The sequence below is a fragment of the Felis catus genome, chromosome A1 (genome assembly GCF_018350175.1).
Source record: "Felis catus isolate Fca126 chromosome A1, F.catus_Fca126_mat1.0, whole genome shotgun sequence".
Classification (NCBI taxonomy): domain Eukaryota; kingdom Metazoa; phylum Chordata; class Mammalia; order Carnivora; family Felidae; genus Felis; species Felis catus.
The window spans coordinates 186,003,331-186,027,570 of record NC_058368.1 but is presented as its reverse complement, the minus strand read 5'-3'; the positions used below and the strand labels follow the sequence as shown (position 1 = coordinate 186,027,570).

Below are 24,240 nucleotides of genomic sequence, written 5' to 3'. Positions count from 1 at the left end.
AAAGTAAATAGTTATTTAAATGTAATAAATTAGTCACCGACACCAAATTAGTTGTGAATAAATCACTTCTAATGTGGCAAAATAAATCTATTTCTAGAATAACACAGACTAAAACATTAAAATGTTTAATTCACATATCTTTATCATTCTCTTTAAAGTGAAACCAACGTTAATTCACACAGACATGTATGTGAACAGCATCGGTCCAGTGAATGCTATTAATATGGTAAGTTTCTAATGGTTTGCCAATTTTATTAACATATTAGAGAGGAGATGTGGTATCATAAAAATAGCAAAGAATATGCTAACAAAAAATCCATAAGGGAGAGATAGCCGTTCAGATTTTTTTATGTAATATGAAGATAATTATTTTTTATAATTTGTTATGAGACTTAAATGTGATCATATGTGTACAAATTAATTTTTGTAAATATGTTATACTTTTAAAATTCAACAATCATTGCTTACTTGGTAAGTACTCGTTACTACAAAATAAAATACAGTGTTCCACTAGTTTTTGGAAAATGATGGGGTAGAGAGGACAGAGTTTGCTTCATACTGGAATTATTTATCAGAGAAAATAGTGCATTAGATATAATGATAAATGTAGCTTTATTATTATATGATTCTTTCTGCCCAAATCTGACCTAAGAAACTAGATTGGAGTCTAGAATAGAATAGAGTAGAACATGCTATAACATAATACCTAACCTAACATAACATAATATATGATATTATAATTTTGAAATGGTGTTTATCAAGCTAGCAATAAGGACACTCTATTGAGTCAGAGAGATGAGAAACTTTAAGTGTTCTCATGTACAGTGATGATAAAGTATATCACCTGCATACTCCAAGCAAGTAAGTTCATTTGTTTAACAATGAAACAAATACCAACAGTTTTCTTCCTTATAAATAAAATTTTCAGCATATTTAGGATTCTAATGCAAAATGTAAATATTTAAGAAGCTATATGGGTAGTTTATTTAAACATAGAACTTTTAACTTCAGGAGTACTAGTCCCCAGAATTGTTATCCCAGGATCGCATTTTATGAAATGCTGGTTAAGTGAAAAAAAGATTTTATTTTTGTGGGATGGATTTATTTATTTATTTATTTATTTATTTATTTATTTATTTATTTTTGCTTCTTGCCAAAATGTAGTTTAGAATTATTACTTTGTTTTTAAATTTTTTTTAACGTTTAGTTATTTTTGAGACAGAGACAGAGCATGAATGGGGAGGGTCAGAGAGAGGGAGACACAGAATCTGAAACAGGCTCCAGGCTCTGAGTTGTCTGCACAGAGCCCGACGCGGGGCTCGAACTCACGGACCGTGAGATCATGACCTGAGCCGAAGTCGGCCGCTTAACCGACTGAGCCACCTAGGCGCCCCTAGTTTAGAATTATTTAATTACTTTATCTACTGGTTCGTCACTAATTAGTTGATAAAGAATTTCATAAGATAGGTTCCTTTCTTACTACTTACAGACAACAAATATGGAACAAAGTGTTATGTGGCTTACGCCAGTGGAAATGTAGTCAGCTACAGTGAGACACCTCAGCAGGAGTTGCAAAGAAATCACACAGCAATGCAAGTGAGGCAAAGGAAGAAGATTTTAGTCTGATCCTGACAGGCTATGTATTTTTGGGTAACCTTCCTGTTTTATGTGTGTTCTTCATTATAAAGTGGTGGTTGGTTGATGGTATTAGACAGGAAATGTGGATGATTCCCAACACTCAGCTCTCATATTCTAAGAACACTGAGTTTTTTCTCATTTATAGGCATCAGTGAAATTGTTATAAAATAATGTTAAATAATATCTAAATGTGACAAACCAGAACTTGGGTGTTCAGATTCCAGGTCTAATGGTCTGAATTCACATCAAACTTACTTCTCTTTAAGTAAAGTCAATCACTTGCCAATTTAGTGATGTATACTTGAGTATAGTCATTACAGAATCATGTCTCATCACAGCACTTTGTGAATGTGCTTTGTGATGGAGTTAGCACATTAGTAAAAATTATTTTTTAATTGGTTAATTTCCTCGTTATTAGTGAAAAGGACAACTATAATAGTAAAAATATTTTAAAGGTTACCTTGCATTTGGTTTTTGCTATCTGCCAGACCAAAACCATTTTATGTGAATTCTCCTTTTCCATCTTCACACTACCTAACAAGGCAGGTTCTTAAAGATCCCAATTTTATTTTGAGGCAACTGAGCCATTCTCCAGAGCTCCAGTTGAGGACTGTTTTGAGTATTATGGACTTTCTTCACTCTTTAGCAGTGATTCTGAATGTAGGTGATTGTTTTCCTCAAGATACATGTGGCAATGTCTGAAGATATTTTTAGCTATCACAATATGCAGGGGGTTGCATTGGGGGTGGTGGTGTTGGTGCTACTGGCATCTAGTGGGTAGAGGCTAAGAATGCTACTACTAAGCATTCGAACATACACAACACAGCCCCCACAACAAAGAATTAGCTGGCCCAAAGTAACATGAGAAACTGCTGTACAGACACTGAATACAAATGACTATATTACAACTATGATCTTTTGCTAGAATTCATCTAAACAGGTCTATTTTTTTATCAATTTGTCTATAAAAGATGGATGTATCTCCTTAGCAAAGCTTTTGCCTTCTTTAAATTAATTAAAACCAGAGTACCTTTGCTTTATGTTGGTAATGAGAATAGAAATGATAAATACAAACAAATGTTCTACATTACAGTTCTGTGTTTAAAATGTTCTATTTCACCTTTTCTTTTAAAAAAAACCAGGAATATACAATTGACATATTTTTTGCTCAAACGTGGTATGACAGACGTCTGAAATTTAACAGCACCATTAAAGTCCTCCGATTGAATAGCAACATGGTAGGGAAAATCTGGATTCCAGACACTTTCTTCAGAAACTCCAAGAAAGCTGATGCACACTGGATAACCACCCCTAATAGGATGCTGAGAATTTGGAATGATGGTCGAGTGCTCTACACTTTAAGGTATTCTTTTGAAAAAGAAAAAGAGGAATCTCTGGGAATAAAACAAAGATCACCCACACTCTCTTGAAACAAGAGGAATGAAAGAAATTTCAAACCTACATCAGGGTGTGCATGTTTGATCAAAACAGTATGTGGTAGTACAAAATTTGTATTTCTTTCTGTTTTCAATATACTTTGCAAAGTCATAGGTAGAACTTATTTCTTTGACTAATGTAAGAACTCTGTTTTCTCACACGGACATGAAATGTCCCTTGACTTCATAAGGTTACCTGATCTTTGTGCCTGCCTTGGCTTTTGCATGTGTGTCCTGCTACTTTAAAAAAAGGAGACTGGGGGCGCCTGGGTGGCGAAGTCGGTTAAGCGTCCGACTTCAGCCAGGTCACGATCTCGCGGTCCGTGAGTTCGAGCCCCGCGTCGGGCTCTGGGCTGATGGCTCAGAGCCTGGAGCCTGTTTCCGATTCTGTGTCTCCCCCTCTCTCTGCCCCTCCCCCGTTCATGCTCTGTCTCTCTCTGTCCCCAAAATAAATAAACGTTAAAAAAATTTTTTTTTAAATAAGGAGACTGAAACACAGTTACCATTGGGATCGCCAGTTGTTATGCTTGGAAATGTCTCTGTTTCCAAGGAAACCATTGCTAAAGGAGAAATTTTGGTGTGGAGATCTCCTGTACCTCCTTTTCTTTTCTGCACAATAGCAAGTAACTACAATGAGTTCTATCTGCCAGCACCCACTCCCCACTACACTGATAGGCTATTTGACTTAATTTATTGGCTATTTTGGGAATAGACTTCTTTAGGGATAAGTTGAAGGAGGTATCTTTTATTTTCAGAACTTAAATATGAAATAACTTTTGGGAGATTTTCTACTTAAATTCCTGTATGCCATTATCTTAGCACTTTATTTTATCTATCTATTTATTTATTTATTTACTTATTTATTATTTTAAAATGTTTGTTTTTGAGAGAGTGCAAACGGGGCAGGGGCAGAGAGGGGGAACAGAGGATCTGAAGCCAACTCTGCCTCTGCCCTGACAGCAATGAGCCCAATGTGGAGCTTGAACTCACAAACTGCAAGATCATGACCTGAGCTGAATTTGGACACTCAAGCTACTGAACCATTCAGGCACCCCTTATACTTACATGCATTTAAAATGTTTTTATGTTGAGGTTTCAAATGGGTAAAATTATATTATTAAACATCATAATAGGTAAGTATATAAACTTAAGAACCAGGCAGATCTGACTTTGGTTCTTAGCTCTATTTGACTATCAATATGAATTAGGGCAGCTCTCCAGAATTTCTATGTATATGACTTAAGGGCAGCTATCTGGTTGCAGGGGTCTTGATGCTAGAAGGTATATCTCAAAGCTTTATTAGTAAGTTTAATATTTTTACTTGGTTACATTTTTATTTAGAGGAATTAGGTAGGAATTGATGGAGGTTATTGGAAGTAAGGCACCACCACCCTCATGACACATTCCCCCACTCAAGATCAGTAACTAGGAAAAATGGCCACAATTACAAAAGAAATTCATTGCATATAGTTTGTATTAATCATGGGTTTCATTAAATGAGAGATAAGGTAGTGATTGAAATTAGAATCTAGTGGAAATCAAAGTTTGATAAATCAGAGCTCAGTCTAGCTTTTGCAAAATTGAGTCACTCACACTATCTCAAGTCCCTTTATTGTCCTCATAACTATAGTCATTTTTTAACTTGTAATAACTTGCAGAATCTCTATCCAATATTTAATTATGGAAGTTACTTCAAAAATTCCACTTGTAAGATTCAAAGTTTGAATGAGTTGTGAATCTATAGAGATGATTTTATTCTTGTTGCCAATCTATAAGTTATGAATATTTGTGTGTGCACAGATTATATATGTGTGTATCTATTTTTGTATCTGCAATCTTTCTAAAGGTGTTTTCAATTTTAATAATTCCAGTTTAACTTAAAAAATATCAAATTAATTATAATTTCACTTACAAATAAAACTAACCTTTTCTTTGGAAGAGCATATAATTATTGAATGACAATGATTAAAACCTTCGGGTTTAGAGACAAATAATCTTGGGTTCAAATCTCAACTGTGCTGCTAGTTTTGTGACTGAACAAGTTAAAGTACATTAAAGCGATAATAACATTTATTAAATGAGAGAAAAATTTATCATACCCAGTGTCACATAGGTGATTAAAGGCTGAATAATTATTACTTATATTTTAAGATCAGTAGTTGCTCTATTATACCATAGAAAAATGAAATCTCCCCAATTAATAATTATGCTGAGTTATAAAATCTTTTAAAATAAATTAATATTTATAAAATAATACTTTTATTAGTTCAAGATTATTCTCTGTACTTTGTAAGAAATATAGCTAACAAATAAGAAATCTTAAAAATAACCCACTGCCATTACAATTTTAGAGTATATTCCTACTTGTCCAAAGATGGTCCAAAACATCTGGGACTCCATTAAATTTCTCCATCCTAGAGTCCTAGCCTATATCGAGATCCAGAAAATCTGTAACTTTAATAAACACCCCAGATGCAAACTAATTGAGGTTCACTGGCAAACATTTTTCAAACATGTCTGTATATGTGTATTTAACATTTCTTGTTTGCTATTAAGTATTCTTCTACTCTGTAACATCCTGTCTAATGGCTTCATAGTGTTCCATTATAAGAATGCATAATACTCCATTGTGAAATATAAGTATGTTAAAACTCACATATAGTAATTTAAATCTAACAGCTACCAAGTACTTACAAACAGAAGGTTCTGCTTTAATTAGCAGATAAGATCTGAGAATTATCAGCATTAATTTACATGCAAACAGTAAATGAGCTTAAGTTCCTAAAACAATTTGTTCTGTTAAGTTAAATATATTCGCCAAGCAATCTCATGTGTGCAATTAATTTGCCAAAAAAATTACGTGGTCATAAATTTTGGAAAAAAATGGAATTGAAGCCATTGAGATCCTATTGTTTGTTCTGTGAAAATGAATGGACTACATTAAGTCTTAAGTAATTTTCTCCTGGACTTGGTGGGTTTCTTCAGGGAGAATCACCTTGAATTATCAATAGGAATATGAGATATATTCTCCAGGAACAAAGATGAAGAATAGTCATTAAAAATTGCATTCATGTACATTCTTAAAACTGTGTCTAAACTCTTCTATTTGTGTTTCATATCCTTCTGTTTAGGTTGACAATTGATGCAGAGTGCCAATTGCAGTTGCACAATTTTCCAATGGACGAACATTCCTGCCCCTTGGAGTTTTCCAGCTGTAAGTAATCTCATTCTGTATTCTGTATCCTCTCTCACCAACAGTTTCCTAATTGCAATGCCAACTAATTGGGATACTCCTAGAGAATGCAGAAACAAGCAATGTTGTTGACTTTGAAGATTTTGACAGTTACTTTCATCATAATACCAGCTTAACCCTATTAGAGTGATTTCCTGCAAAAAAAGGATCTATTTTATTAGAATTTACAAGTAGCTTTCACTGGGGCATAAATTTTTAATAAATTCACAGTGGTTGCCTGGAGATATTTTTCTTTTCTTTTTTTTTTAAATTTGTATTTATTTTTGAGAGAGAGAGAGAGCGCACATATAGGGGAGGGGTAGAGAAAGAGGGAAACACAGAATCCAAAGCAGGCTCCAGACTCTGAGGTGTCAGCACAGAACCCAATGTGGGGCTCAAATCCACAGGCCCCACATCATTACCTGAGCTGAAGTCCAAAGCTTAACCTACTGAGCCACCCAGATGCCCCACCCAGAGACCTTTCTCAAGAAGGATTGTAAAGCCAGGACTGAACTCACTGGAAAGGTATAATGGTAGGTTTTACATTCTTCTTCCCGGCTCCCACCTGCCCCCAATTGGCTCAGAAGAAGAGAGTAGCAGCATTTATTCTCTCCCTTACAGTGTCATCTGCTTATTTCCATTTGTATATGCGTTAAAGGTAGCAAAATTGAAAATTACCCACTTCATATGGAGTTTGAATAATATCTAGAACTAGTTATCTACCAGTGAATAAAAGACTAATTTTTGGTGTCTTTTGGGTCTAGTTCAAATCCCAACTCCATCACTATAGACTTGAGCAAATTATTAAATCTTGCAGTGAGTCCACAATCTCAGGTGCCCAGCAGAGACTTTGAGATGTGCCCTCCCACAATATTGTTTTGTTGATGTAATATATGTAAAATGCTTGATATGCTACCTCATACACAATAGGATTCAGTAAAAAGCTCTATTATTTCTATTAATTATTATTATTATCAGGCAATAGATTATATAGCAAAATGATCTGTGATGATTATAATACAAATTAAGCTTCATAGATAATTTCCTGCCTAAACTAAACCTAAGCTTCAGTGTTCCCCAAATGTTTGCCTCACTAATTGTTCAGGTCCACGTTAGGTTGCTCACCTCTTTCTTATTTTTGGTCTGACAACTATGGATACTAGGCAGAATGAAAAACTTATTATGAATTTTAAGTTTACATTTCTATAAGTAGAATTTCCCAGGCAGGGAGTGACAGAGACCCATACAAACCAACTAAATAATAATAGCTGTCCTTTCAAAAAGAAAAAAAAAATCAATGATGAAAGCAGCAATCATCTGTTCATCATTACATAAATTCCAGAAGGAACTAGAGGAAAAATATCACTATCTATCATATCTATTTAGAAAAGTTCCCATTAAATTGGGGCACCTGGGTGGCTTAGTCAGTTAAGCATCTGACTTTGGCTCAAGTCATGATCTCATGGGTTCATGAGTTTGAGTCCCACATCTGGGTCTGTGCTGACAGCTCAGAGCCTGGAGTCTGTTTCAGATTCTATGTCTCCCTCTCTCTCTGCCCCTCCGCAACTCATGCTCTGCTTCTCTTTCTCTCAAAAATAAAATAAAACATTAATAAAATTTAAAAAAAAATTTCCCATTATAAATCTTATTTCATATGTTTTACTTTATCCAAGAATGGAATATTTTTAAGTAAAATCCTCCCCAAGCTTTAGGAGATGAGACTTCTTTTCTATTATTTTTTCAACTGGGACTACTCTTCTGAGTCAGATAAAATCTAGAGCTGGTGATTTCTGTGTCTTTAGGTCACTGATGGGACACTTGTCTTCTGAACCCAAACACAACTTAATGTTTCTTACTGCTATCAAAAAAGTTAAATCATCAACATGTTCTCCATAGGGAGTTCCCTAACATTACTATTCTTTTTCTTGGTTCAACACATCCTATCCCCTACCCCTTCTCCATGCCAGTCTGGGGATCATGCTTTCTTTTTTCTTGCATGTTAGTTAATAAGCACACAACACAAGCCTAGTTGGACCAAAAGAAAAGAAAAAGGGAACACGTTAGGGATCCTATTCCAGGTAGTCAATCAGCCTCCATAGTTAAGACTTATATAGCATTATTAGTTCATAAATAGTTGAAATGATGTCTAGTTTTATTTATCATCTATCATTTATCATCTATCTATCTGTTTTTACTTGAGTTTATGCTTTTCTTTTAGATTTTATTTTTATGTGATCTCTACATGCAACATGGGGCTTTAACTTCCAACCCTGAGATCAAGAGTTGCATGATCTAGTGACTGAACCAGCCAGGCACCCCTACAGAGTTTATTCTATAATTTACTTCATAATGTTTATCCACTCAACAATTATACATTGGCCATCAGTCATGAAATAAGTACTACCATCATCTCCATAAAGAAACAAATAATTGAGGGAAAAAACAAAGAAATTTGTCGAGGGTATTATGGCTAGCAAATGGTACTGATAATCTCTACATAATCAGTGCAATACCTCTCTCATGAAGGCTTTCTGTTCTCTTGGCTGAACATAATTAACTTCTTCAGAATCTACATAGTGCTCATTGGTATCTTCCCTTTGGCATTTCTACTTACTACTTTTTTTTAAAGTTTATTTAGTTTTGGGGGGGGGAGGGGCAGAGAGAGTGGGAAAGAGAGAGAATGCCAACCTGGCTTCACATTGTCAGTACAGAACCCAACGTGGGGCTCAAACTCATGAACCATGTGATCATGACCTGAACCAAAATCAAGAGTTGGATGCTTAATGGACTGAGCCACCCAGGCGTCCCACTACTTACTACTGTTAATTGTAGATTTCTGCATGTATTAAAATGAAGTCCCAACAAATTGAGAGAGAGAGAATAATGTAAATAGTTGAGGTTATTTTTCTCAGTCATCTTTCACTCTAAGGACATGCCTGGAGAGGCATTTGAGTCTCCTCTTCCATTATTTTCTGTTTCTGCATGACTCTCAAAACCTTGCCTTGTTTACTCCTCCTCATCATAAAATAATATCTTGCATATGTGCTATTTATCATATATTGGATACTTTTTATATCTTACCTCAGACAATGTAAAGCATGCGTATAGTATATCCGAAACCATGTTTAGCATATCTTCTATGCAAATTATTTTCAAGGGTAATCTTGACCTTATGACTTCTTAACTTCTTGTTGGGATAAGATGTCATGTATTTATTTCCTCTATTGTGATGCTCTTTAGTTCAAGATCCTTTTCTAACTTAAAATGCCATCTCTCTCATACTTACCTCAGTGTCTTGTTCATGGAAGGTGGTTGCTACATACATTCATTTATAAATAATTTTAAATATGTGCTTTTCCATCTTATGGCAGATGGCTATCCACGTGAAGAAATTGTCTACCAATGGAAGCGTAGTTCTGTTGAAGTAGGTGACACAAGATCGTGGAGGCTTTATCAATTTTCATTTGTTGGACTGAGAAATACCACTGAAGTAGTGAAGACAACTTCTGGTAAGATGCTCTTGAAAGCAATTTTGAGTGACCCCTTCCAGAGTTAATATTCTGGTATAAATAATTCACAGGCTTTTCAATACCTGTCTACAAATGATATGCAGAAAATTAAATGAAGTGTTTTAATTTACCAGAGAAAATTATAATTGGTATTCTAGCATAATAGATAAATATAAATGGATTCTATCAGTTTGAAGCAAAATGGATTAAAATTGGATTAGTAACTTATTTGCTTAATTTCTTTAAGCAAAAATGACTAGCAATTATTTTAAAAGCAGACAATATTTATTAGGTGTAGGTGTAATGTTTCTTTTAGGAAATAAGTTTTATGGTATATTAAAATAGCAGCATTTAAAGTAATCACACAGGGAAAATTAACTTTCTGCAAATACAGAAATGTGATCATAATGGATATGGACTGATTCCGCATTCACTAATTTAATATTTGAACTGGCTCTCTTATGGATAAGGGACAGGCCTTGTTTGAAACCCCAACTGCATCAGTTACTAGCTATAGATATTGAGAAAATTACTGAATTTCTCAGGGATTAAATCTCCCAGATAACTAATGTGGACAAAAAACCTGTTTCACAGGCATACTGTGTGTATAAAGGAAAAAGCAAAAAACAAAATCAAAAAAACAAAAAAGAAGAGTGCTTAGAATGATACCTGGAACTTAGTGAGCATTCAATGAATAGTAGCTTTTACTAATACAAGTGCGTGTGGGACCTAATATGGTCAGGAGCTCAGATTTCTTAAGAGAAACTAAAAATCTTTATTTTTACAACAAGTATCATAGATTTTATTGGCATTAATTGAATTTATTTGAAAACCCATGTGATATAATTTAAGCCTATTTCAGAGACCATATCTGTCTCCTGGGTGGCCAGTATAAACCCTCTGCAATGTTGAGTACATACTCCAAGCAAATTATTCCAGCTGCTCCTTTTAAAATTAAGTGAGTTTGATATGTCCCAGTTTCAAATATAAATGATGGGTTCTCAGCTTAATGTCTATTAAGACATGTATTTTGATATATATTCCTGTGAGTTGAACTGTTTTCTGTTGATTTATTTGCACAAACCTGAGTTTTTTCCCTGAAATTCATAGAATATACTTCTGTGTTGACTAATTTGGAATAAGGTCTTGGTCTGCTATACATAGAGAAGCAAGTTAAGGACCTATGCAAAAATAGAAATTTAAGATTATATCTTCATAACCATCATTCTCCAAATCAAAGAACTATCTGGTCTTAACACTATTATCAACAGTGTTTGCATATTTCTCCAACTCTCTTAATTTGCAAAAAGAAGGTCAAAGAAATGCTTGAGTATATTTTTGAAAAGTGGCCTTCTGTTCCCTTATTCACTGCAAATCCTGAACATCAAGTACTAGAACAGTCTTTTATTTGGTCCCTAAAAAAGATTTAGGATTGCCTTAGAACTGGTTTTCCATCTGTGAAAGGAAGAACATGTGTAAAAATAATTTCTAAGTCTGCATGCTTCCAGAATGAGAAATTGGGAATTAAATTGTGTTGTATATTCATATTTCTGTAATTGCTCCAGCACCCTAAAACAGAGCCCCAAAACTGATGACTAGCCAGTCTTTTTAGTCATTTGAGCCCAGAGGGGCATTAAAACCAAATGGTGGTAAGGGAAGTGTTGGCTTTATATCATAGGGCCTAAATCATTTCCTCCTCAATATTTCATCTTGAGAATGATCTAGAGTATTTACTGTCTATTATGAGATATTTCCAGAAGAAAATGACCTACTTACTTAAAGCATGGCAAGAAATATTACCAAGGTGCCACAAAGCTATTAATCTTCCTAGGGAAATCAAAGCAAGACTTCATTGATATCAGATTTGATACTGAGTAGCATGATTTAATTGATTGCATCATTTGTGAATTTTAATACGGTGGTTAGACTCCCTGTTGGTCTTGTTGTTCACTCCCTGCTCTTGTTGGTTTGTATTTTGTGTGCAGCGCCATTCTGGTTGTATTTGTGAAGAGAAAGGACTGAATGGAAACTTAACACCAATGCTCAGAGGCAGCCTGATTCTCATGACAGTTGATTTTGTAATGACTTGAAGTTTCTGCATGACCTTTTGTTTGATTTCTGATGCCATTCTTACCTTCAAAGCAGAGCTTTACAACTAGTTAATATCTACAAGGAAGTTATAAAAACAGCTTTCTTGGGAAATTATCAGATCAAATTTATACTCCTTTTAAATTTATACTCCTTTTAAATACATTATTACAATGTGATTTTCTCTGAGACTTACCATAAATGTTTATCAGTTTAAGAAGCCTTGGTCAAAACTGGGTGAGAATATTGCCTAATATCTGACCTAGCTTACTGCAAGGCTTTCTAACCTTCATTCATTCAAGCCCACCTCTCATGACTTTATTATATTCAAGTGGTGACTATACTGCTGATTTTTTAGTATTTTTTTCTTTAAATTGATTCATTATTGTTTTTAGTAAAATGAATTTTTAAAAAGAAAGTTCATATTAGGGCCATAATGAAAAAGCAGAAGCATTTGACACAATAGAAGTTGATGCAAAAATACAATGAAAAGCAAACAAATGTTCTTAAATTTTAAGTGCATATATTAGTGTTATGCAGACTGAGTATATTGAAAATGAGGGAAGGAAAGATATTTGAGAAATGGGAAATTGCAGCTGGCCCCAAAGTAAAACATTTCATTGATGCAAACAGAAGAGTAGAAGGACCATTTCTCAGGGAAGAATCTTCTCGCCATGTAATTCAATGTCATCAGTGACAACCTTCGCACACACCACCTGAGCCTTCTTAATTTCCCACCAGTCACATCTGTATCATACTTGAGAATAATATTGCCTTGGTGGTAGATGGATATGACTTGAAGAACATCTTTAGTTCACAGTCAATATATCAAAACAGATTCTGCATCCATGATTTTTCCTCCAAACCATCATGTCTTTATAATTGGTCTGCATCTGGGAATAGCACCATCATTGTCTCAGTGAGCCAGGCGTGAACAGTTAGAGTCATGTCTCTACCTCCCACCTCTAATGAATCACAAAGGCACTTATGCCTCTAAAGCATCTTGTGTAACTGTCCTCTTTTCTGTTGCCAATGCCCCTGTCCTAGTTCAGGATTTGTCTGTTCCCATCTGGACTGTGTTGGTAGCCTATTAAGTTATGTCCCTGCTGTCAGTCTCTCTCTTCCACAGTCTGTCTTTTACACATTAATCATAAAAGCTAGCGCTTACTGAGCACTAACTACATGTACTGTAGCAAACTTTTTATCCAAACAACCTAGTTGAATTCTCATAGCCATGGTCCTATTTCCTACACATCACACCCAAGGTATCACTGTGGATGAGGAAACAGACTTCTAGAGGCTCATTTACTGCAGGGATCAGTTACAAAACCTGGGCTATGAGTTCAAGTGATTTGCTCCTAGACTTGTGCTCTCAATTATTATGCTATTTTATTCCCACTGTGGTCTAATGGATCTTCTGAAAACACAACTTTCACCATGTTTCAAGAATTTAGTAGGTCAATTAAGCACAAGCTTTTGTTCTCAGGAACTTTCCAACATTGTTTTCTATAATTTCCCACCTTGTGACAGAACTAATCCAACTATATTTTTCTGAATATAAATAGCCAATCCTATCCACACACTGAATCTTAATTTTTCTTCTCTGAATGGCTTCGCAAATCCTTTCTACCTTCTTTATGACTTTAAGGCTTAAAAGCATAGCATCTCCTCAACGAGGTCTTTACTACCTTTCATCAAAACAACTTGGAGCAATTTTTAAATGTGTACTTTGGAGTTAGGCAGCTCAAGTTTGAATATTAACTTGTATAAATTATTTAATATATTTAAGCTCAGTATCACCAATATTTCAGGGTTGTTCTGAGGATTAAGTAATACACTCAATTAAAAATGCTTGAAACTTTCTCTGACACACAGAAAAGACTCTGTAATAGAAGACATTCTTATTAATAATTATCATCATCGTCATCATTCCATTAACTCTCCCTCAGAGCATTTTTTTTTAATTTTTTTTTCAATGTTTATTTATTTTTGGGACAGAGAGAGACAGAGCATGAACGGGGGAGGGGCAGAGAGAGAGGGAGACACAGAATCGGAAACAGGCTCCAGGCTCTGAGCCATCAGCCCAGAGCCCGACGCGGGGTTCAACTCACGGACCGCGAGATCGTGACCTGGCTGAAGTCGGACACTTAACCGACTGCGCCACCCAGGCGCCCCTCCCTCAGAGCATTTTTACCCACTTTATGAAGACATAATTTCTGCTTTGTGTTGCTTAAGGCACTTTTTTCCCTACTAATTTTATTTATTTATTTATTTATTTATTTATTTATTTATTTATTTAGATTTAATTCTAGTTAGTTAACATACAGTGGCAATATTGGTTTCAGGAGTTAGAATTCAGTGATTCATCACTTATATACAACACCCAGTGCTCACCACAAGTGCCCTTCTTGATACCCCTCAGTCATCTGGCCCCTCCCCCACCCCCTCTGTCTCATGGCTTGTTTCCCTCTCTTCTTTTCCCCCTCCCCTTCCCATGTGTTCATCCGTTTTGTTTCTTAAATTCCACATCTGGGTGAAATCATATGGTATTTGTCTTTCTCTGAGTGGCTTTTCTCGCTTAGCATAATACACTCTAGCTCCATCTCCATCAGTGCAAATGGCAAGATTTCATTATTTTGGATGGCTGAGTAATATCCCATTGTGTGTGTGTGTGTGTGTGTGTGTGTGTGTGTGTATACATACACACAACATCTTCTTTATTCATCCATCAGTCAATGGACATTTGGGCTCTCTCCATAGTTTGGCTATTGTTCATAATGCTGCTATAAACATTGGGGTTCATGTACCCCCTTTGAATCGGTTTTTTTTTAATCCTTTGAGTAAATACCTAATAGTGCAATTGCTGGATCATAGGGCTTAGGCACTTTTTATTTACCCCTTTCTGCCCCCTCATTCCAATAAATCACAAATTTCACAAAATTCACTTATTTTAATCATCTTTGTACCCATGATGTTATTAGTATAGTGGCTTGCTTAGAGTTGTTGATCAGTAGCAATTGTAGAATTGATTGTTTATGACAATTATATTGATAAACCTGCAAAATTTCTCTCAATTTAATAAGCAGTGCAGAATTCTATTATGTATATTCTCATTACTCATTGTTTACTCTAAAGTAGAAGACTTTGTTCTTTCTGATCATGTTACCATTGCCAGTTCACCAAATTATCTACATGATTTTTAGTATCAGGCAGAACTTTTTTCCTTCATGTTCTTATCCTGATGTGTGGGCTACAAAAGTGGGCAAATAAGTTTCTTAGGAGAATCTGTGATCCAAGTGCCATCATTCTGAATCACAAAGAATGTATCACATTCTTCCCATGTTAGAATACCATGAAAGCTTCCATATTTTCTTTAGGATGCAAACTTCAGTGTTTCATGAAAATCCTCATAAATTTTTTGGTGAACCCATGAACATTAGATATTATTTACTTTTTTGTCTTTAATTCACCATTTTGGTTAGGATTCCATGTGCTTATTGTATTTTCCTAATTTCTATTATAAGAAATACATAAATATTAAAATAAAAAGTCCCTGTATCACTAAATTTACCTTACTTTCCAACAGTACTGGTCAGACTACAATTTTAGAAATACCAACTCTGTGGATAGAGTCCATGTTCATTGCTTCATTTCTAAAATATTTAAAATTTACCCTATACCTTCAAAGCTTGACCACTATTCTTCCCCCATACCCTTAACCCCCTGAGGTGTTCTGTATAGGTAGTACGTACTTCATGTCTTTGTGTCCTATATTCCTTATTTAATACCAAGCTCAAATCCAACCTTCTGTACCTGTATCAGCCTATATGTATTGGTCAAATAATTATCCAAGTAGAAAAAAAAAAAAAAAAAAAAAAAGAAGAGCTCCCACCTTCCACGATGTGTTTTAATTTAGATGTCTTTGGCAAACCAGGGAGACACTTTCGAAAACTTTACTCATAATGGAGGTGAACTATTTTAAGGGAAAGAAAAGGGGGAAAAAAGATACAAGTTAACAGTATTTTTTTTCTGAAGAGGCTGAAATAAACCAAAAAATTCAGAAACCTAGTTGGTAGGAGAGAAACAACTGTGCATTCATCTCACAGTCTCCTGTGACTTTGGGTCACAATAAGCTGTGAGTTCATTTTAGTCAAAAATATACTTTCAAACTAGTTGAAGAAATGTAATGTCTTAAAATAAATCCATGGAAAACTTCATAGTAATTGAGTTTTATTTTATTTTTAAGCTTTGATTTAGAAAAAAAATAAGTTTGGTTTTAATAGAAGAAAACATAAGAATAACGTAAATAGAGCTGGACCAGGAATAGCCATCTCTGGGATTAAAGTTCCTTGCTTATAATAAGATGAATGCATTTTACTAGATGCTTCTTTGAAATCCTTGTTCTTAGACCTATCCAGAACCTCTGATGTCACCACAGTTACACTATAGATGTCCTAATGTAGGAATGCCTTTTTTTTTTATAAATTAAGTTTTCCTAGAATGTTCTACATCAAGTTTTCAATAGGTTTTCAAAGCAAGTCAAATGCAGAAACAAACTCCTTTAGATTTTTAATTTAAGGGGAATAACAGTCCCATGCATGTATTTGTTTTTAGTGACATATGATGGTATATATGTTAACCCAAAATTTTATGTTTTTCTTTCTTTCAGTTGTAACCCTGCAGTATTTATATATTACATTTTAAAAAGTTCCACATCAGAATTTTAAATTCCAAGGTTGCTCTGACCTTGCCTAGTGGGGAGACAGGGCTTGAGAGATAGAGAGAGGTTGCACAGGAAGTCATATCAAATCTAAGGAAAATTGTTTGGCTTCAAGGTGATACACTTTATTTATGCTTACATTCCACTGGCAAGAATATTGTATGTTCCTGTGATGATAAAATGAGTCTGGGAAATGTAGCTCAGTTGTGTGCTAGGAAGGAACAATGGGTTTTATGGCTTTCTAGCATCTGTGCAACATGGTGTGCTATCATATTATTTCTCACAACAAGCCTCTAAGAAATACATTTTTTTGCTATTTGACACATGAAGCAACTTAAGTTTAGAGGGGGTAAATAATTTATTGAAGGATATTCAATAAAGCAGAGTTATTTATCCAGATACCAAATTTTTATCCCATTGCCTCTCATAAACATATTAGGCAAAGAGATGAATTAATTAAAAGAAAAAGTTAATTCTTAAGCTTGAAAATAGGTAATATTACACAAACAATGCAATGAAGTCATACAATAACCCTATATATATGCATCAAAAAAAATGTTAACTTATAAGAATAGGAATTATATTTGTATATAGCAATAACAAGTGAGAAAGAATTTAGCAATGATAGCCTTTCATTTTTCAGAAGCATGTTTACTGCCTATGAGCTAATACTATTCACTTGCTTAGTGGACCAATTGGTCACTATCTAAATAAGGTTTTAATTAAGAAACTGTCAGATCCAGTGTATTTGCTATTTGTTCTTATAAGAAAGAAAACCTAATAAAGGGTTTGTATGACTACTATTTACAGTAATTTTGGGGATTAATACTTTATTGTGACAGTCTATGAGAACTAACCAGGTCAAGACATTAATTTTTATCCAAGTCTTTGGTGTTTCCTAATTCAATCGAATATCCTACTTTGCCATATTTAAAAGACACATTCATCCATGTGACTGATATGACTAATAGAGCCCTCCTGTCAAGCTGCTGCCCCAAATAAATGTAAAATATTAAATAAGTATTAAAATATAAAAATGGGAGATATACTGAGTCTACAGACATCATGCTCTCCACACAAACTCATTAATGATTCCTTTCACTCTGTTTGATGCAATTGACCAATTTCCTCTTCTTATTTTTGCACTTTCAGAAAATAATGCTATTCAAGCATTATAGATATGCAAATTTAAGCATATCAGAGACTGAAAAAGGAAGCAGACAGCAATGAGGAAATTTTTTTTTAATATTTCACTTTTTTTTCCCAAAAAGAGTTTATTAAGAAGGTGACAACACATTGCAGTGCTAAACAGCTCAGAAAAGAATTTGCTGGACATATAAGCAGTGGCTGACCAGAATTTGTTTACCATGTTCACCTACCTCTCATGTAATCTATCTTATTCAGAAAAGCAAGAACAGTCTATTCCCAAAGGGCAGAAATAGGTCAGAAAGTGCAAGGAAAAGATAATTGACAAATATCTTAAACATGACTAAATTATTTTTTTTATATATCGATATTTCCACTGTTTAAGAAATTGACAGTGCTTCTCATTAACAGGTGAGTCACATCATAAATGTTTGATTTTTCATATTTGTCTTCCAGTTTATCTTCCCCAAAATTAGCTTTTCCTTGCTATGAATTATCTATCAGAATAATGACAAAAAGAATACTAAAAATAGCATTTTCTTAAAATTACAGTTGTTCTTCCATCCCCATCACAAATCGAATTGATGTGCCCTTAAATGCTTCTCTATCAGCTCTATAAGAACATTGGAGTACAATAAATAAGTGGCTTTGTTTAGAAGATAAAGCTTCAGTCAAGAACGCTGAGTTTACTGGAATAGTTTCCAAACATGATTTCTAGTATGTTTAGGCTCACGTGACTTAAAGCACTAAGCACCTGGAATTTCATTGGTAAGTGGTGAAGAGCTACATAACATATAAGACAATGTGTAATTCATGAGCTGTGTAATAGCTCCTTGTTAACCAGACAATGCAATCATGGACATCAATTATAACCACCTAATGATTATACTTTCTTAGCTGGTGATTTCTTGCTCGCAGTATCAGTACTGAGAATGGAAAGAGATGGATAGAGAAAGGCAAAATTTTAGGGCTAAATCTTGAAGATCAAGCCCAATTGTAATTTTACTTACAGGGAAATTACTCCAAAGAGGTAGAGTCATTGGTTGTAACTTGGTAGCCACTTGTCCAACTCCAGCTTAGAGCATGAATCATTAGACATGGATGAGTTTCATTTAATTTTAGTCAGTATTGAACAATTGAAAATTTTCACATGAAAATCTTAAACATATCTACATCTTAAACATCTGGGTCTTCATTTTCATTTGAACATGATTGAGTAGAGTTGGATTGTGACATTTCTGGAAAGGTGAGGTGCATCATTACCAGTTTACCAAAGTCCCTGTTGTATTTTTGGGGCTTTGGGTCTTTTTTCTGTTACTGTTTCCTTATTTTGAAAAACTAAGTGCATCTATATCTCTGTGGAAAACTGGGGAAAATGAAAGATAATCCCCAAATGAGCACTTATGTATGCCTGGAAATGAAGTTTTTGTTTGTTTGTTTGTTTGTTGCTGTTGTTTTTACTTTTAATAGGCAAAAAGAAATGAACATGGAAACTATTATTCAGCCAATGTTTACTTGAGAATAGACAGTGATTTGCAGGGAAGTGCCAGAGCCTATCCAATCTACATTTCACTTGCTTTTTTATATTCTACAGCTGGATTTATTTGTCATAAATATATAGCATATGCAGTGCAAATCAATTTTAAGTTTATTCACTTTATCTCTATAATCCACTTTCCTGGCAGATGGATTTTAAATAAAATCTTGGGTGGCTCAGTTGGTTAAGTGTCCGACTCTTGAATTCAGCTCAGGTCGTGATCTTGTGGCTCGTAGGATAAGGCTCCACACTGGACTCTTCTCTGACAGTGTAGAGCCTGTTTGTGCACTCTGAACACACACACACACACACACACACACACACACACTCTCTCTCTCTCTCTCTCTCTCTCTCTCTCTCTCTCTCTCTCTTTCTCTCTCAAAAATAAATAAATAAACTTAAATATATTTGTATATAAATAAACATAAAGTGGTGCAGTTACATAGATGGACATCTGTGCATCTAGTCTTGTCTGTATTTGTCTTTTTCGGCTCACATCTAAGCAGATAAAAGCTTGGTTGCAATTTTCCTGAACATTACTGAGTAGCAGCCTTGCATAGACAATTGACACTTTTTCCTGTTGTACTTTCTTGAAGATTGATACAATAAAGCTCTGCAATAAAGCTCTGTTCTTTATTATCCCGGATGAAATGAGACAGCTGGATATAGAGCAAAAAAAAAACCAAAACAAACAAATAAACAAACATCTGATTCCTATGTAAGAGTTGTCTTTGTGGTTGTACTATCATATAGTTGAATGACCTTGAACAGTCATATTTGTTTTTGACCCTCAATTTCTCTGTCTCAAACAAACAAACAAACAAACAAACAAAAAACCCAGACTATATTGAATTTGAAGCTTCTTTCACCTCTAAAATGCTATATTTTAGCTGTGTTATATTTCCTGATATTTGGCAGTTTTGTTATAAAGCAATCTTCTGGTGGGCATTTATGTCCCCACAAGTTCCTAGTATAAACTTCCTAATGTTTTCTTATTCCATGAAACTTAGAAATTAACAGATCTATTTTATCTATCATGTATAGAGAATTTCAGTGGTAACCATGGGGGCAAGAGGCCCAGAGTGTTGCCATCGAGATGGTTGGTAAGTTAGTTAAGGTCTAAAAAAATGAATTTGGCATAGGAAAAATAGGCCCACAGTGGGTGTGGGGAGAGAGGGTGGATGTGAACTACCTTTATTCTGAATGAGAAATTAGGAGAGGGCAAAGGTAAGACAGTGGCTTTGGCATGGCTTTCAGAGAGGAGAAAGAAGAGGCACTTGGTATCCTAAAACAAAAAGAACACTTGCCCTCAAGTGTGCATAGTATGACCATAATGTATTATTTTTAAGAGCTTAATTGTATAAATTTGGCTAATGGATATTGTGCTGAGAATTGGTGATCCCTTAAAATAGTATTGATCTACTACTTCTAAAATAATATGATGTACTAGCATTTGTAAGCTCTCTCTATATAAATCACCTCATTAACTTTTCACAGTATTTCTATAATGTGATGTTCATTTTCCAGGTGAGATGATTATGTGTAACCAATCTTGTAGAAAAGTACCCAAAGAGGACAAAGACCTTGTCCAAATCATAGAGTAGGTCACTAAACAGACAGCTTCCTGTCCAGCTTTCATCTGTGCATCTGTGTATGGCAGAATTGGACTATATTGGTCAGTTTAAGCTAGATTATGCTATGGTAGCAATAGCTCTCAAATATCAGTGATTTAAAGCTGAAAAAAAATATATTCCATTCTTTGGCATACTATTCTATTGGCTGAGGAGGGGGCAATAGAAGAATAAAATGATTCTTAAATTTCCTGCTTTGATAAACATAAGTGATTTGGCTCATATTCCCTTTGCCAAAGCAAGTCACATAGACAAGCCTGTTGCCCATGGGGTAGAATGCATGCTTCTCTTACACAAAGGGTCACTGGGCAAGGCCTTTGTAGGGAAAGACTTGGTAGAAAGAGATAACAAATATTTGGACTGCCAAGTCATAACCAAAATTTACCATTATTATAATCCTTTCTGCTGTACATGGCCCATCCCCTGGCCAGGTGAGCAGGTATAGCTTGAGATGATATGGCAGGGAAAAAACCCACTAGCAAGGGGGAGGAATGATGAACTCTCAAAGAAAATAGAAACCAGTTTTTAAAATGTCTCTGATTCTGAGAATTACTCTCTTTAAAAGAGACTGTTTTGGTCAAGCTTGCTTATTTTGTCAATGACCCAGCCATGATTTCCTATTTATGTAAAATTGGCTTCAGAAAGAGCAGATGAAAAGATACAATATTAACATGGAAATGATTGTAGGGTGATATGAACTGTCACATTTTATAAACATGGGCAGGATTTTCCCTGCTATACTTCTGGGACAGCTTTATTAATTACATTGAAAAACAAGTCCGTAAATATTGGTCCCATACTAAATCAAATTTTACAGATATTAGGCAGTGTAACTTCTAAGAAACAATAAACTAGCATCATCCTCTTGTCACTAGGAGGAAGTAATTGAACATGATTTAATAAAGAATGGCCACAAAATAATGAAAAGGTCAGGCTGTCTTGATTGCTGTTATTTTGTCATGATAAAAAATCTGTAGTAGTCTTGTATAAGAAAAGAGTATAAATACAGTAGTTTCAAGTAAAATTGGAATCATTTTATTTAATCTTAACAATAAAGCTATAATTTTAACACTTTCCTTTACAAACATTCTTAAAATTAATTGTGTCCCTCTGTTCTATAGGTGAAGCACATGAAGTATAGGATAACAATAATTAAAACATTTTTGCGTGGCTAGTAATCAGTACAATTACAACTAATGAACAAGAATCTGTGCCCCAAGTCACTGTTCCCTGGCCATTTATCTAAAATGAAGCTAATATAAAATGGAATTTTCATTTCACTGGCTGACGCCAAATAAGTGAGTAATAGGAGATATTTTGGTCCTAAAGATCTGCTCCTATTAATCTACGCACAGATGAGTAGTGTTGATAATGAGGGGGTGGTAGTGGTGATGAGGATGATGAGGAGAATGTTCAAGCCAGGTTTTATTGGGCATTTCCTGTATGCCAGGCTCAGTGCTAAGGATTTTACAAGGTTTATTAAATATATACCTGCAACAGCTTTAGAAGGCTGACCTTATTTTCATTTCTATGATCACGTAGCTAGGAAGTGGCAGAGACAGGGTTTGAACCTGTGCTCTGAGACTGAGCCATAGCATTTTTGGGAGGTCTCATTTGTAGGAAATAGCAATTTCCTTTTTATTAAGGAAAAAAGCTATTCACATCAACAGGTGTGTGTGTGTGTGTGTGTGTGTGTGTGTGTGTGTGTGTGTAGTATACAATAAAGGGCACATGCTTTCAAGGTACCTCATGCCCCGGCATACCATAACAACCTAATATGTTCCACTATTCAAGTTGATGGCAACGTTTAGAATGTTGATAATTGGATATATCAAGTTAGAGTCAGTTTTTCTTTACAAAGATAAGAATGAGGAAGTAACAGGAGCATCTTGAACAAGGCTAGTTAAAATGCTTTCTATTACTAGAAGTATTTTCTATGACTCAAAACTCTATACAAAATGACATGTATACTATATTAGTAAAACATGACTTTAAGGAAAAGTTGAAAGGAACGAATACTTGGCTAAGGGTGATATGAGCTGGCCTTAAGTCCTAGCTGACTTTATTAATAGGTTTATATATCTGAGCAAGTCATTTAACCTGTCAGACCTCACTTTGTTTATCTGTAAAATGGGAGAATTATAATTGCCCTACAAGAGTTGGTATGAGTATCTGAAAATGCCTAGAAAATTGTGAATAGCTTCGGAAATAGAGGACAACATGATCATAATATAATTGTATTTTCCCCTCTTTCTCATTCCTTTCCCTAACCTTTGAAATTCACATATTTCTGCATGATGATTTCAGGCATATTTAATGACTGAGAAAAGAAAAGTGATTTATAATTTATTGAAAGGTCATAGAAGATAGTGATTGATGCAATGATTCACTTCTGCTTGCTTTTGTAACCTTAAATTTAGACTAAAAAAAGAAAGAAGGCTGAATTTTGTCCAAAAAGGGCAGATGTGTGTGTGGGAGTGCTCTTTTAATAGCTGTCCCATAAAGTGACTTTGGAAAGATTTAGGAAATGGATGTTAAGTGGACTTGTTGATTTTATTGGCCATGACCAGATTGGGGTCTCTAACACACACACACACACACACACACACTCACACTCACACTCACACTCACACACAAACACACGCACGCTAAATGTGTCAGAGAAATTCATTATTTTCCATTCCACAGTACCAATAATATTCAATGCTGCAGTTATGTAATAAAGACAAAAACATGTAAGTCAAAGAGACTCCAGAATTGCCTACTCAAAGTGTCCTTATTTCTCATATTAAAAAGAAAAATAAAGTCCATGGAAGTGACATGGCCAGCCTAAGTTCTCCCAACTAGTTTCATAGGAAATGAAGCATCTAATAATTGGCTTCCAGATTTCATTCCAACAGACTCTCTCAAGCCTCTCTGTTCTATAACTCAAATGTTTATGGGCAGGTCCTTTCCCATGTATCAGATATTGAGGTAAAATAAAATGAAGAAAAATAAAAACCAAAAGGGAAAGAATGACTGAGTTAAGAAGATGACCTATTTCTATTTCTATGTTGGCAGAAGATGTTGCATTCAGTGCTGTCTGAGAAATAAGTCATATGTGGCTTAGCAGTGCTGATAGCATAAGTCTACATTATTAGTTAGAATCTTATGGAGTGGTGACAGAAAAACTAGAATAAGAGTTTTAAAACCCAGGTTCCACTCACAGTGTGCGTCTAACTTGCTGCATTACCTTGATCAAATCCTTTTATCCCTTTGTGTTTTAGTTTCTGTCAGTAAGATGTGCATGGCATTAGCGGGAGT

The 24,240-nt window shown here is 34.8% G+C and overlaps 1 protein-coding gene across 2 annotated transcripts in view; it reads left to right on the top strand.

The window, feature by feature from the left end:
• GABRG2 (gamma-aminobutyric acid type A receptor subunit gamma2) overlaps positions 1-24,240 on the top strand; it is a 114,793-nt gene that overhangs the window by 35,373 nt on the left and 55,180 nt on the right. For both annotated transcript variants that reach the window (XM_003981341.6, XM_003981342.6), the window contains exons 3-6: positions 159-226; positions 2,781-3,001; positions 6,206-6,288; positions 9,678-9,815. In XM_003981341.6, coding sequence (XP_003981390.1) covers positions 159-226; positions 2,781-3,001; positions 6,206-6,288; positions 9,678-9,815 — 510 coding nt within the window. The remainder of the gene's footprint in view (positions 1-158; positions 227-2,780; positions 3,002-6,205; positions 6,289-9,677; positions 9,816-24,240) is intronic.